Consider the following 14,593-nt stretch of genomic DNA (forward strand, 5'->3'; position numbering starts at 1 on the left):
CTTAGATCTGGCTGTTGAGCTCAGCTCCTTCTCGCTGCTGCCCTTGATGGTGAATATGTTGTGTCCCTGTGGCAAGATGTTCTGCTTCTTGACTAGCTGGGTGGATCTATCCTCTACACTCTCTGCAGGGATTGCAGCTGCAGGGTTACACCTCAGGCATGTATGACAGGCCTGAGCTGTGCCTGGAGGGTCAAGGTGAAGTAGGGGGAAGCGGAAGCTCTCCCACCCACTCATTGGACCTGGGCTAAGACTGGGTCCGGGGGTTCCCAGAACACCGCAAAATTGCTACTCAGCAGGCGGCGTGGGGAGGTGCTGTGGAGTGGTGGGGGGCGGCCCAAGGGGGTGGGAGAGGGTCCGGCCCACGCTGCGCCTGGGCTGGGTCAGGTCCCGCAGGCAAAAGGTAGCAGGAAGCTCTCCAAACACTCACTGAACCTGGGCTAGGACTGGGTCTAGGGGTTCCGGAACTGGGCAGAAATTCCTACTGGGCGGGCGGGGTGGGGGAGGTACTGAGGAGTGGTGCGGGCGGCCCGAGGGGGTGGGAGAGGGTCCGGCCCATGCTGCGCCTGGGCTGGGACTGGTCCTGCCGGCGCAGGGTAGCAGGAAGCTCTTGTGGAGAGTTTTCTAAATATTTAAATTCCCCCATCTTCCAACTTCCATTCAGAAAGTCTCCAAATTCTGTTTTCTACAATGACAAATGTTATTGATATTCTTTTTTTAAAAAAGTGGAAATATACACATAAAGTAAGTCAATGTGTCATAGAATTAACATACTTGATAAATTTCTTTATTGTACCTCTGATGTTCATGCCTTTTGATGCTGAAGGAAGTCTTATCCACAGAAATCTCATAAGGCCTTAGTAACTGGCCACGATAATTAGCTTTTAAAAGGTTGCTTAGTGCTCCAGGGAACTGGAACTCAATTTGAAAGACTTTAAATGTTTCAGCTTTACAAGTTTTTTAAGTAGACATAGGTTTTTCTGTTCAAACATAAGATGGTATGTCACCACTATTTTTTAGATCAAGTATAACCTGCAAGATATATATTTTCCTTTTCTTTTGAACCAAGTGACCTTGAGGAATTTTCAGGTATCCTCTGATAGAATGGGGCAGTTTCTGTAGGACAGAGGGGTTGGGGGGCTGTTACCAATCTGACTGGGTTACTTTTCACTCATTGCTGGGACAAAATACCTGACACCAACATTAAGACAAGGGTTTTTTTTTAAGCTTACAGTTTGAGGAGGTTTCAGTCCATACTCACCTGGCTCCAAGGCAGAAGGGCACATGGCAGGGGCAACATTTCATGGTGTGTCTGTTGGGCATGGGAGGCAGCAAGACAGCAAGAGCAAAAAGGGAGGAGCAGCAGCAGAGAGCAAGCCTCTTTCCTTCCCTTATATTGCATTCAGGCTGCCACCCAGGTTGAGTGTAGCACTCACACCCATGATCCCAGCACTGGATCATGAATTAATCATGAACTCTAAAAGGCCACCCCATCACTGCATGAGGCTTTGGGGGGACAACTAGACACAAACCATAACACAGTCTATTCTGAGCAATAACTATGCATTCTTTCAGACGAACTTCTTAGGATATAAATATAACAATTTTCACCGAGCAAACGAAGTGCATTTTTGGCTTGGGAGGTCTTTTAATCTTCTTCATAATAAGGTTACGGAGTTCCTTTGGATGGCCCCTGAGCCCTCTGGCTCTGGAGGACATGGTTTTATTGCTGCAAATATTTATTGAGGCAATGTGCTGAGCTGACAAAGAGACTCTTGTTGTGATCATGGAAGATGGTAACCGCCAACTCCATAGCCTTGGACAGGGGATCTCTCTCCCAGTTGTGATCTTTGCTTAGTAGATTTAAGTCTCATTTTAAAAAGTTTCCTGAAAAGTTAAGGTGATTTCATTCCTACAGAGAATCTACCTTAGCAATTATATCAGAATATATTATAAAACTTAAACATCTTGCCTGGTAATCTCAGAATCTAGTTTGGCTATTAAAGCAGACTGTTTACCCTATTACCTATGCAACATATTGTACCAATTTTATCTAGGTCTCCAAAGGCCCCACATCTACCCCCTAGAGCCTCTAATCTTTGGCCTTGGTTGCAAACTGATCCTTGGGCACATCTGTTATGCATGTGAGCTGTTCTGAACAGGGCAAGGCTTTTCCGATCAGACCAGTCAGCTTGTGTGTCTGTGTCACACTGTTCTCCTACTTCAATTCACTGCAGGAGAGAATCATCTAGCATATTTTTGGGATGCTGGAAAACAGAGGAATAAATCTTATGTCCAGCCCTCAGGATGCTTCTCATTCATTACTGAAGACATGGACAAAACAGGACTTTAGAATCATTGTGGGAAGTTCTGGTGAGATTTGGAGTCCTGGAGGGCGCAAAGAAAGGCCTCCTCAGTTTCAGCCTTGAACTTTCAGTCAGAAGTGAGAGAGCCACCAGCAAGCACACTGGACTGGGGTGCGGCAACGTGGAAGGTATATGGGAGCAGGAAGATGAGAAACCAGGAGAGAAGCTCAAGACTCCTAGAACAGTGCAAGCCAGCACTACAGCTCAGCTGCACAAGTGTCTGCCTGGCAAGTGCAAGGTCCTGGGTTTGATTCCCCATACAAAAAACAAAGTAGAACAGTGCAGATGAGACATTGTAAGAGCTGCAGTTATAATAGAGAGGGTGACAATGGCATTGGGGTCTGAATGTAACAGGCTGATCTGAGAAATACTGAGAGTTGCCATAGAGATGACTTGGTGGATTAGCTAAGAAAGTTGAAGAGAGGCATCAAGCATGAACCTGACCTTTTTTGGCCCTTAAATTAGGTATACAGTGAATTGGTCTTGGTTGTAGAGTAGGGAAGATGTTTGACCTTAGAATCCATGGAAGGGCAGAGTATTTGTAGGTAGAAGGAGATTTAAAAAAACAACAAAAAACCCAGAAGTGCTCAAAGGGAAAACCAGAGGAGTCCTTGGTGCTGCCCACCCACCCACCTTGGCCAAACAGCACCCTGGGGATTTCTGGTCCCATGTGCCTTGCTTGCCTGGTGTTCGTTATCCCAACCATTGACTTTTTCTTTGCCCATCAGTTATTATGCTTGTGTGTGCATATTCATGTATTTCTTTCTTTTTTTCTCTCTCTCTTAACGTTTATTTCTCAGTCATGTGTTTCTTTTAGTCCAGAACTTTTCCTATTCCACAGAAATAGGAAGTATTCATTTTATAAATATTATATCAACAGTCTTTATTGTCTACCCAAGCACAAAATGCCATGTTCTGATCAGGAAAATAAGAAATTTTGCAAAGCTTTTAGATGGACTCTATTTGTACTCACATGTAGAGAGAATAATTTAAAATGTGAATCATTGAAATTTAAAAATCCATATAGGATTGTTGCACATTAGAACAGGAACCATTTTCCATTTCAGACTCAGAGCTCTGAAGTTCCCAGAGCCTTTCCTCTACTTAGTTAGTACCTGTACTTCCACAATTCTTTAGGACTATCCTTTGGTTTCTGTGAGAGTTGGTGAAACTGTGTGCTTTTCTTGGACACACTGCTAGGATGTGATCTTTAAAATCTTGCGAGGCTGAAGACAAGAGCCAAGAGTGACAAAGTTATTTCACTTGATCAGCAGCAAGGTGATTGACACGGTGGCAGGCATGGCTAACAAGCCACTCTCTGTCCCCATCAGCTGACCTCAGAAGTCACCTGAGCAAGCATATATAAGCATGTGCAGTTCTACTCTCATGCAATCCTGTGTTTAGTTCTCTATACGCCAACATTAGGAGGAAGAGAATCTGTCACTTTCTTAGTTTTAAATGCAGTTTATTGGGCCAGTGAGATAGCTCATTGTTCTAAAGCACCTGCTTAGGCAAGCTTAGGCAGGTGCAGGGGACTACAGTTCAGTCCCCAGCACCACATGCCACGCCAGCCCCATCCTCAGGGCCAGCTGAGCTGGCCAAAAAAATAAAAAAATAAAAATAAATATAATAAATGCAGTTTATTTTCCTAACTAGTATCTTGCCAGAGTGGCAAATTTATTCCCTCTTCTGCATGTGTAACCCAGGAGGAGTGAGCAGCCCTGTAGGCTGTGGAAGTGCAGCAGGGGCTGGCAGCTGGAGGGTGAAACCACCTGTGCTTCTACACACAAATCTGGCCCAGCCAGATTTCATAACAATGTGGGAAGGACAAGCTCACTAGTACAAATATGGAGGACACGCAGTCGTGGGCCTGTGTACTTTTTAGCTATCTGTATAAAATCAATTTCCATAGTGATCAGACATGCAGAAGAGTAATTTCCTGTAAGGCTTGGGTTCTGCCTAAGTAGAAATGCTTCTCCTTGTCTGTTGTGATTATTTAAGCCACATGATCTCAGAGGGAAAAAATGGACCACTGGCTTAGACTGAATGTCTTGCTGTGAAAAAGTCAACTTTTAGCTTAACCATTGCTATCTATCTAAGCCTGCACGTAAATATCCACCTGCACTGCCATCTCAGTAATTATGATCAAAACAGCAAAACTATGTGTTATCCTTCTCCTAAAATATACAGTCCATTTCTTCCTTGGAAATTAAACATTTTTATATGGTTTCTATCATTTTTTTGGGAGACTAGGACACTTACAGTACCTTAATTTTTGTCCGTTGGTTGGTTTGTTTTAGCAGCTGAAATGCTTGTGTCTTTCTCTGGTAGGTTAGCATTTTCCAAATTAGTAGTGCCCAGACAGGCTCAGCACAGTGTGATGTCTACACTGATATTGGGAAATTTTTCTTTAGCCCTCTTTCTGCACTGACTGGCTAGAATGCTCCTATGCTGCAGTTTCTCCATCTGCTAAAATGCCATGCAGCAATTGACACCCACTTGACAAGGATATTAGGAGGAATGAAGTGATAATAGTTATAAGATGTCTTGAACCTTTCTAAAGGAAAGTGATCTGAAAACACGTGTTCTCTCCCTTCAAAGAATAATGGGTTTTGCTCCTGGATGCAGCTGAAGGAGTGCTCTTGCCCTCACACTTTGCCCCTCCCAAGGATCTCTCTATCACTTCAAAAATACAATGGAGGATGCTGGCAAAAAGGGCAGCTATAGTAAGAAGGCTGTTGGTGAGAAAGGAAGTTCCGCATTGTTGGGAACAATCATACCTCTCAGCTTCTACATATTTATCTGCATTGTAACAAAACCGAGCTCATTCCTGAGGTCTAAGTTTAGCTCAGTTAGAAAAGCTAGGACTTCATAGGCAGTGTAGTTTGAACCCCAGCTCTTCACGTACTTTCTGTGTGGCTTTGGACAAGCTCCTCAACCTCTCAAACTATTTATTTATTCAACTCTAACATGAGGACAATACTATTGGTCTTGTACAGATACTGTAGTTTAAATGAGATTTGAGCTGCAGTGTCTGGTACATCATAGGCATTCAGTAAACAGCAGTTATTGTTTCTTTGTCTTTACTTGGCAGTGGATGAAGGAGTTTTTGTTTTGTTTTTATTGTCACTGTGTAATCCAGTAGTATCTGTGTGTATGCAAATAGTACCTGTGGCAGAATAGAATTTGCCTTAATAGTTAATGAGAAAGAAAAACTTAGAGTAGCCACAGACTGGCATAGGCAAATTGTGTGCAGTCACATACTTTCTATGGAAGGTCGTCCTGCAGAGATTGGTGGGGGTCCCTGACCCACACACCATGTCCTGGCCCTCTGTGTCCAGTGAGCCTCTTATTGCCTCCTATGGGGTTTCCCTGCACCCAGCCTCTCCTGCTTTGTTATTCATCTCCGACTCTGTTCTTTGGAACCATACTTCAAAGTATCCTCTGAAGAAAGTGGCCTCCGCTGGAGCCTCCTGGGGAGCCTCTCCGTGCTCCTTCACCGCTGTGCATGCCGTTCTCCCTGCTCTCCCCCTCCTGCCCCAGGCTGCACAATGGCACCATCTTACTCCACAACACACTTCGGTTGCTGCCTTCTTTCAGAAGTCTGTCCTTGTTCTCCTCACAGTTGTCTTCCTTGTGTTCCACACCTATGAGGTCCTCACTGCTACAGAAACCAATTGCGTTGTGACTGGTGCTTGTGTGAGTCCTTCAGACAGTCATCCCCTGGTTCTCTCAGTCTCAGCTTTTCTGGGACCTGAGTCTCACCTTTTTCAGGGTGTATGTGTACGGTGTAGAAAAAGATGTGTGACTATTCTTCAACCTTCTCTGATGAGGACTTGGGCCTCCCTGAGTAACATTCCATGGCTCCATCCCACAGCCTCTCCCCCATGCCACTTGGAGAAGTATCTTTAAGCAAAAATTCCCCAAAGAGATTTATTTCCATGTCCTCACTCACTACTCCATGGCGATGTACAACAACTGTTCACCTCAAAAATGGCAATTAAGTCACTCCTCAGCTGTCTCTTTTTAGGATATTTAATCCTGGTTCCCTTGACCACACTCACGAATGCAGTGTATCTGCCCCTTTGATCATTACTAGTGTGCTTTCGAAGTCCTTTCTGAGTGCTGCTACATCTTCCTCTTAAGTTGTGGAGGTGTTAAAGAGACCACATGTGGCAAATCTCAGTTCAGAAGTCAGCTTTTTGCCAGGACTCTCCTATGTATCTCTAGAAAGATAAGTGACAGAAGTTTTGTTGCAGAGCTGCAGGCACAGGTGTGTCCCTCTCTGGACAGAGAGGAAACCAGTGAAGAACATATTCCTCCCTGCCTCCAGGGAAAGTTGGTGTTTTATTTTCTGGTGAAATGTGTGAGACTGACTAATAAGACTAAGTTTTAAACTTATATGGAAAGCAAAAGTGCTCAATTGAAGACCTATTCTTTTCCCACCACTTTTTAAATTATATTAGTACTTATTCTCAGTATATCATGTTTAGTCATCTTGGGAGTGAGTACGAGTACATACACAACTATAGCTCTTTTAATTCCCTTCCTCTTCTCTCCCCCTCCCTCTCTCTCTTCCAATTCTCCTATCTCTATTTTCATCCTTGTTGATACTATTAACCGTAGCTTCTGTTATGGCCCATAATGTTTACATTAATTGAGGCTGTTAGGTTCCTATATGTGGCATATCTTTATTGTACTTACTTCCCCCTCCCATCTTCTTCACCCTTGCCCTTGTTCCCTTGGACCTCATCCTTATTCCAGGAGATCTATCCACTTGCCCCTTTCTATTCAACCTTCATTATTCTTTTTGTTTGTACTTTGCCTCACTCTAATAAAAGATACCATGTGGTATTTAAGCTTGTGTGTCGGGCTTATTTCATTCAACATTGTATTTTTCCAGGTGCATCCATTTTCTTACCAATATTTCAAATTTGTCATTCTTTTTTTTTTATCATTTCTTTATTTGGTACAGGGTCTAGCTATATAGCTTGGACTTGTAGTGATCCTCCTGTCTCAGCTTCCCCAGCGCTGAGATTACAGGCTATGCAGCACCACAACTGGTTTCCATGGTCTGCACAGCATACAGCACTGGGGATCGAACCTAGGTCCTTTTGTTTGCCAGACAGGCACTTAGACTACCAAGCTCTCTCCACAGCCTTCAAATGTGTCATTCTTTATTGTCAAGTAGTAGTCCATTTTGAAGGCCTATACTTGTTAGAAACAGATCACGTTGTCCGCCTTAGCATGCACATGCCTCCTGGGGAAACAGTTCCTCAGGTGGAAGGGTCTTATCTCCCTGTTCCTTACTCTGCCCAGCTGAGGGGGGCTCTGGTGTGTGCCCACCTTGCCTCCCCTGATTTAGGGCATGGGCCTGTTGTTCTCTTCTCTGACCTTCTTCAGTTGCGCTTCTTGTTAAGTGGTCAGTCAGCCCCACTTTCTTCTTTCTACAGATTATGCCAGGTCAGGGCATTTCCAAGCCCTTTCCCGAGTAAGTCAAGTCTGCTTGGCTCCACTGTACATGGGCACACATGTGTGCACACGTCCATGAGCACATACTTCCCAACACAGCTGGGGAGGCGGAGACTGGACACTTGCATTGATTGATGCTCCTAAGTGACAATGTAGGAAGGAAATATAGTAAGAAGGCCCAGTGACAGTGCCACATTTGGGGAATTGCTGTGATTCTGGGAACTAGGAGGACCTAGAGAGGTCACAGTCACCCCTCTGTCCTCTTGTGCCTCTACTTCTCCCGCATTTGGTCTGACAGAGGGACCTGATTGTTCCTCTGAATCTAAACCCCCTTTTCTACATAACTTTCTTTCTTTTCTTTTCTTTTCTTTTCTTTTCTTTTTTTTTTTGGAACTGGGGGTTGAATTCAGGCCTTTGTGCTTGCCAGGGAAGCACTTATTCTACTGAGCCATCTCCCTGGCCCCAAAATGGCAGAAGGATTTTTTTTTTGGGGGGGGGTGCTGGTTTAGAATGCCTTCAGGGCGGGTTTGGCTGGCTTGAGTTCTGGGGATCGAACCACAGCAACCCGAGCCTGACTGCTTTGTTTAAGCAGCCACTTAAATAACTGAGCTAAGGGGCAAGCCTCCTCTACATAACTTTCTTTCCTTCCATGTATTTTTTTCTGCTTTGAATAGTTGCCTCCTTATACAACTATTCAAATAGTTGCTTTTGTCCTGGCCAAGGAAGAAAAGGAACAAGAGAAGGAAGAGAAATTCAATTAGCCTCTCCCTTTATAGCCCCTTTCAAGCCAACACCTCCCTGCCTTCTTCCCCCAAGACTGCCTGTAATGCCCACTGGAGTGGGGCAGGCCACTGGGCCTTCCAGAGCAGGGGCACTGCAGATAGCACGATCTCCCCTTAGCTTCTTCCACAGTTCTGAAAGGAGGCAGGAAAGGGATATACATGCACAGTATACATTTACCCAGACATTTTAAAAAGATACAGTTTTTAAACATTTAACAACTTGGAACTCTCTTACTGGGAAAGGTGAATATTGTCTTAAAAAGTAATTTTTATTGCCATAACAGTAAAAGGTCTGTGTGTTCTTATATACTAGAAACTGTAGTGGGATTAGATCTCATGAGGAGACAATAAGATTGAAGTAATTAAGTAGCTCACGGATGCAAACTGTGATGGATGTGGTGATGAGGAAGACACTGAGCAAGGTGGATGATGTTCCATACAAGGAAGAAGCCTGGTTTTGGCCTATGAGGAGTCCAGGAGGGCTTCTCTGTACGGGGAGTATGAGGACAGCAGGAGGTAACTAGAAGGGTGTAAAGGGAATGTTTTTGCATTAAACTATATTAGCCAAGGAAGACGAGAAGATACAACCTAAGGTTTGTTGACCCTAATATATGGAATAATTCATCATTTTAAGGAGTAGGTAACCCATTAGAATAGGAGAGCAAAATAGTTTCAGCTAATGTATCAAGCAGTCACAATATAGTACGTTGTATCAGGAAGATTGGTGTAGGCTTGCTTCAGTACAGATGGTGGAAGAAGCCATACTCTTTCCTTGCATCTGAGCTTCTCTGTGGTCTGATAGTGATGTGCTTTCTTTTTGCATATTACAGGCAATCATTAAAGTTCACATTTCACATTCCTGCATTAAATACTGTAATACTTAGGTGCCACTTAGCTCCACCATTGTCCAGGAAGCAGCTGTGCTGATGTGATAATGTCATAGTCTCATTAAATTGGCTTTCCCAACCAAAAGTTCCTTTCAGAGCCCTACAAGCCCTGTTCCTGAGATTCTTTGATCTCAGTGTACAAATACTGCTTTTGATAAAAAGAAGGTCTGTTCATCTGACAGGGTCCTTCTATCACTTTATTTTATGTTATTTTAATATTTATTTGGTATAGGGTCTCACTACACAGCTCAGACTTATAGTGATCCTCCTGTCTCACCCTCCCCAGTGCTGGGATTACAGGCATGCACTATCATGCTGGTTTTGGTGGCCAGCATGGTGTGCCCAGGATTCCAGGGCTGGCATGGCATGCAGTACCAGGAATCGAACCCAGGTCCTTGTGCTTGCCAGGTAGGCGCTTAGACCGCTGAGCTATCTCCCTAGCCCCTGTTTTATTTTATATGGTCTTATTTTATTGTATTTTTGAGTCAGGGTCTCATTGTGTAGTTCAGGTTAGCCTTGAGCTCACTTTGTAGCCCAGGCTGGTCTCACACTCACAATGATCCTGCTGCCTCAGCTGCTGCCAAGTGTTGGGATTACAGATGTGCCCCACCATACCTGGCTCTTTCCATCACTTTAATCCAGAGAACATTGATCCTGCTCCAAACCACTGCTCCTTCTCTGGATGGCTGATGCTGTGTTGTTCCCCAGTAGTGAGAGAAACGTATTCTATGCAGCAAGCACTTTACCTTTCTAATCCTTTGCTTTTTGTGTTTTTATTTCTAAAGGCTTGAATTGTCTGTTGAAAACATCTTGCAAGACTGGCTTGAGAGCTCTGGAATACCAAAGGTACACTCAAGATGCCTGCTCAGGAGAGTCTGTGGTGGAGAGTTGAGCTTTCTGTTTAGCCTGTCAATTGTGGCAGGAACTTTTGGATCCATGCCTGTATGGAAAAACAGTGATTTTACTGAGCTAGACCTTAGAAGTCATGAAGATGCCAGGTTCCCCACCCTGTTTCAGCCTGTCTGTCATGGGGTGAACCTGTGGCCCCAGTTTGAAGTGACTCTGGTACATGGGTAAACACGTGTGTTCAATGAGGTCTTAAAGCAGTGTTTGTGTTTTGGCTGGAGTCACCAGGCAACAGCTCAGTGTCCCATGTTTGAGCAGCTGGCCTCCAGCTCTGCTCTTTGCATGTATCCAAACAAACAGGTGATCTGGTTTGCTGAGCTTTTGTCTGACCCCTGGTTCAGTGGCTTCTGCCCTTTCTTTCCCCAGGTACCTCTTACCTTTCTTCTCGGAGGTTTCAGGCTGGCCTCCCTTTCTAGATGACCTAGTTAGAACCATTCCTCTGTCTTAGGGTCTTGCACTCCCTCCTAAACATTTTGTTTTTTTCTTTTCTTTCTACCTATGGTAGCTCTGAGTTAAAAACCATCTCCTGGCAGCCCTGGGAGAAACACCTGACCCAGAGCCGCTTCTCCCCTGCTGCTTAACCCAGATTCTGCTTTTCTCAGAGCCTCCTGGGCATCTCAGACCCCTCAGCCTCCCTAACCTTTGCCTAGGACCTGCGAAGCTCAAGGGTGGCTTCCAGGGCAGCTGCAGACCAGGCCTGCCCACCATAGTGGGCCTCCATGGCTGAGAGAAGCTCTTCCCAGAGCTCAGCCAGCAGCCCCTGAGCCTGCTCGTTTCTGGTTTCATGACTGGTTACATGAGCTTCCCCTTGGGAGTGTCTGAGTGTCAGTGAATGTCTGTGACCCGTGAAATGAAGGAACAGCAGGGCTGTTCTTCTTTACCTTTTCACCCCTCTGCTCATATCTTTGTCCTTTCCTACCACTTGGGAAAATGTCTGCTTCAAGCTACCATTAGCTCATTCTAAAAGGATACTTTACTGACCATTCAGAAATGCACGTTACTTAGAATATGTGATTTCATTGGCTTAATCCTTATGGGAGGAAAAAAAAAAGTCTTAAAGCTAAACCAAACCTGGGCAGCACCTCCCTTGCAAGGTAGTTCTGTGAACTCATACATATGAGACCCGGCAGTTTCTAGGAAGATGACTTCCAAACCAGACCACTCACCAACTAGCAAAGTCCAGGGAGAGCAAGTTAAGGTCTGTCTCGTCATTAACAGCCAAGCCCTACTCTTGTATTTTCCTCTGGGATGGGGGTGTGGGTGCTTCTCAGAAGCCCTTTGCATCATGTCCCTAAGCCGGGTCGTTAGGAGGCTCCCAGACATTCTTGGTGTGGCCTGGGAGCTAGAAAGAGGAGGGAATACAGAGAGCTAGCTCCCATATTTCCTAGCTTTTGGGAAAAAGAATGTTCTCTGAGCAGTTAGATCAGAGTGAAGGTCAAAAGAAGAGTCCTTAACTGTGTGCCTTGTGTTCACTTCGGCAGCACATATACTTAACTGTGTGCCTAGAAGCAGGTGAACCAGCTGGAGTTGTGGGGGTGGGGCTGGGGCTGACCCTCTCTTTCTATGAGCATGCTCTGTCAGACTAAGGGGAGAAGTTTTTGCCCCCAGCAAAGGCTTTTGATTTTCCCCTTTTCTGAAAGGGGCAACGGTGTATGGAAGGGAGAGATTTGCCTTTGAGCTGTACATTTTCTCCCAAAAGTCTAGTTACATTAGTGATAGCTTATGGTGTAGACAAGACACTACTATAAACTGACAAAACCTGCTGTCAAACAGCCAGGTGCAATGAGCCTAAGCGGCTATAAATTTTCTTTAAGACCCAACTGGTATTTCCCTGGGTGCCTAACTGTTCAGTAAAAACAACTGCATCAGACAGAAAAGACCTTGATTTAGTGTACACCATGCATTGGTGAATAATCACACAGCATCTTTTCATTTCTTCTGTTTTTTGCCACTATTTAAATGGCTGCTGGTGATTTACCTGCTCTTAGCCTCTTTCACACTCCTTGGAAGTTTCTTTTCTTTTGCACTCTGGTCAAAGGCTCGGCAAAGTCCTGAGACCCTCTCATTGCAGGAGCCTCACAGTGAATGGAACACCTTGTTCTTTGTCCCCATCATTATGATATAAGGTTACAAACCTGCCTGCCCTAGAATGACAACCAAGTGCTGAAATCGCTCTCATAGTCTTTGTTCTCCTTCAGAATTTCTGTCCACCAGCAATTGAAGTCATTCATAACAAAAGAGTCACGTTCTAGTGGTGAAGTTTTCATTCCACAGGTTACAGAGGCTTTTTGTCTTCCTTCAGGAAGGCTTGCCTCGTGGTTGGCCTTGATTTTCCTTTTTGGCTATGTTGAATGGAAATCATTTAAAAAAAAAAAAAACAAAAAGTGGAAAAAGCTTCAGCATCAACAGAAGTAAGCACGAACTCCACAAGAGCAAAAGAAATTGGATCCAACCTTTTTAAAGAACACCTCTCCCCATAATTTTGGCCTTACAAAGAGATTTAAAATTGGTCGGGCCAGGGAGATGGCTCAGTGGAATAAGCGTTTCCCTGGTTCTGAAAAAAAAAAAAAAAAAAAAATGGTTGTACATTTGTAATTATATATTATTTCCTTTCATGATATTTTCCTTATTATGGAAATATTACAGAGTTACTTTAAAATATAAAAAGCCTTGTAAATAAGAAAATAAATATGACCCAGAAAGTTTTTTGATACACATCCTTTCAGTCATTATTCTGATTGCCTAAATACATATTGCAACCTTTTCTTTCTCTGCCTTTTTAGAAGTAAAAATAATATGTCTTCTGCAGCAAGTTCAAATAATAGCAAAATATAAAACATGAAAGCTCTTGCCCCGTTCAGCTTCCCTCCCCAGGGGTGACCCAGCAGATAACAGCTTGGTGTGAGTCCTCCCACACGTTTTCTGTCCAGTACAGCAAGTAGCTGCATATCCTCTTTAAAGGTGGAATTTTATCAACCAAACTTGGTTTTATTTAAAAATGTATTATGAGCAATTTCCTATATCCCTTAGGATACTTCAAGAGCAAACATTTTTAACAGCTGTATCACTTCCTAATGAATAATACCTACCATAAGTGAATTTTTTCGTCTTCTGGCTTCTATAGTTGGAGTAGCACACAGTCATCCCTTGATATTCACAGGGGTTGGGCCCAGAACCTTCTGTGGACACCAGAATCTCCAGGTGATCAAGTTCCTCCTATAAAGTAGTATAGTATTTGCATCTTACCTATGTATAGGCTCCCATGTACTTTAACTTTCTACATTACTTATAATACCTAGTATACTGTAAATGCTATATAAGTGGTTATTACATGTACTGTGTGGGGAATAATGACAAGAAAAAGATATGTACATGTTCAGTAAAGATTTAGTTATTTTTAAAAATATTTTTGATCTACAGTTAGTTGCAACAGTGGATACAGAAAACCAGTTGCACAGTATTTTTAAGAAAGTTGTCATTCTGCTAATTTGTCAGCTCTATAATTATATTTTTTACTTCTTTTCCTGTCTATCCAAAGTCCCCACCCCATATGCACATATATTTCAATCTTTTAACACATTTCTATGCAAATACATTAGAGACAACTTTTTTTCTCTCTATCCTTTGTTTAGGACTTCTTATTTGGATTGCTATAGCACTGAGTCTTCCTAGCTTTTTTTTAATTCTTCCCCAAATTGGCACATACAAGGATCCTCATGTACATATTTAATCAAATTTCTGACTTTATTTCCTTTCCAAGCAACTCCCCCATTTTGTGGGGTTTTGTTTTGTTTTGTTTCCACTACATTTTGCTTAGACTAGCTAGTGGCTAAATGGTCTGTTAGCTACAAAACTCTTTCCCTTTCTGTCCATCATTCACATCAATAACAATGTCAAGTGAATCTTTCTAATACACCCTCAGATTCATTCTCACTGGCAATGTTTTTAGGTTTCTAAGTGCATTATAAATGCACTTAGAATACTCTTTGGTCTGCTAATTGATGCTATCAGCAGTATCGCCTATAGCTACTTTTAAAAAATTTTATTTCCCTCTATTCCATGGTCATATTGTGCCTTAACTACTGTTTGTGAGCTACACTACCAGTCTTCCTTTTTCTTTTTTCTTTTTAGAGTGCTTCTCTCTCCCTCTCTCCCTCTCTCCCTCTCTCCCTCTCTCCCTCTC

At 43.4% G+C, this 14,593-nt stretch overlaps 1 protein-coding gene across 1 annotated transcript in view; it reads left to right on the forward strand.

Moving 5' to 3' along the window:
- CUNH9orf3 (chromosome unknown C9orf3 homolog) overlaps positions 1-14,593 on the forward strand; it is a 404,210-nt gene that overhangs the window by 287,921 nt on the left and 101,696 nt on the right. The window contains exon 11 of the mRNA XM_004643795.2: positions 10,290-10,350. Coding sequence (XP_004643852.1) covers positions 10,290-10,350 — 61 coding nt within the window. The remainder of the gene's footprint in view (positions 1-10,289; positions 10,351-14,593) is intronic.

Source organism: Octodon degus, unplaced genomic scaffold (genome assembly GCF_000260255.1).
Source record: "Octodon degus isolate 3935 unplaced genomic scaffold, OctDeg1.0 scaffold00184, whole genome shotgun sequence".
NCBI lineage: Eukaryota > Metazoa > Chordata > Mammalia > Rodentia > Octodontidae > Octodon > Octodon degus.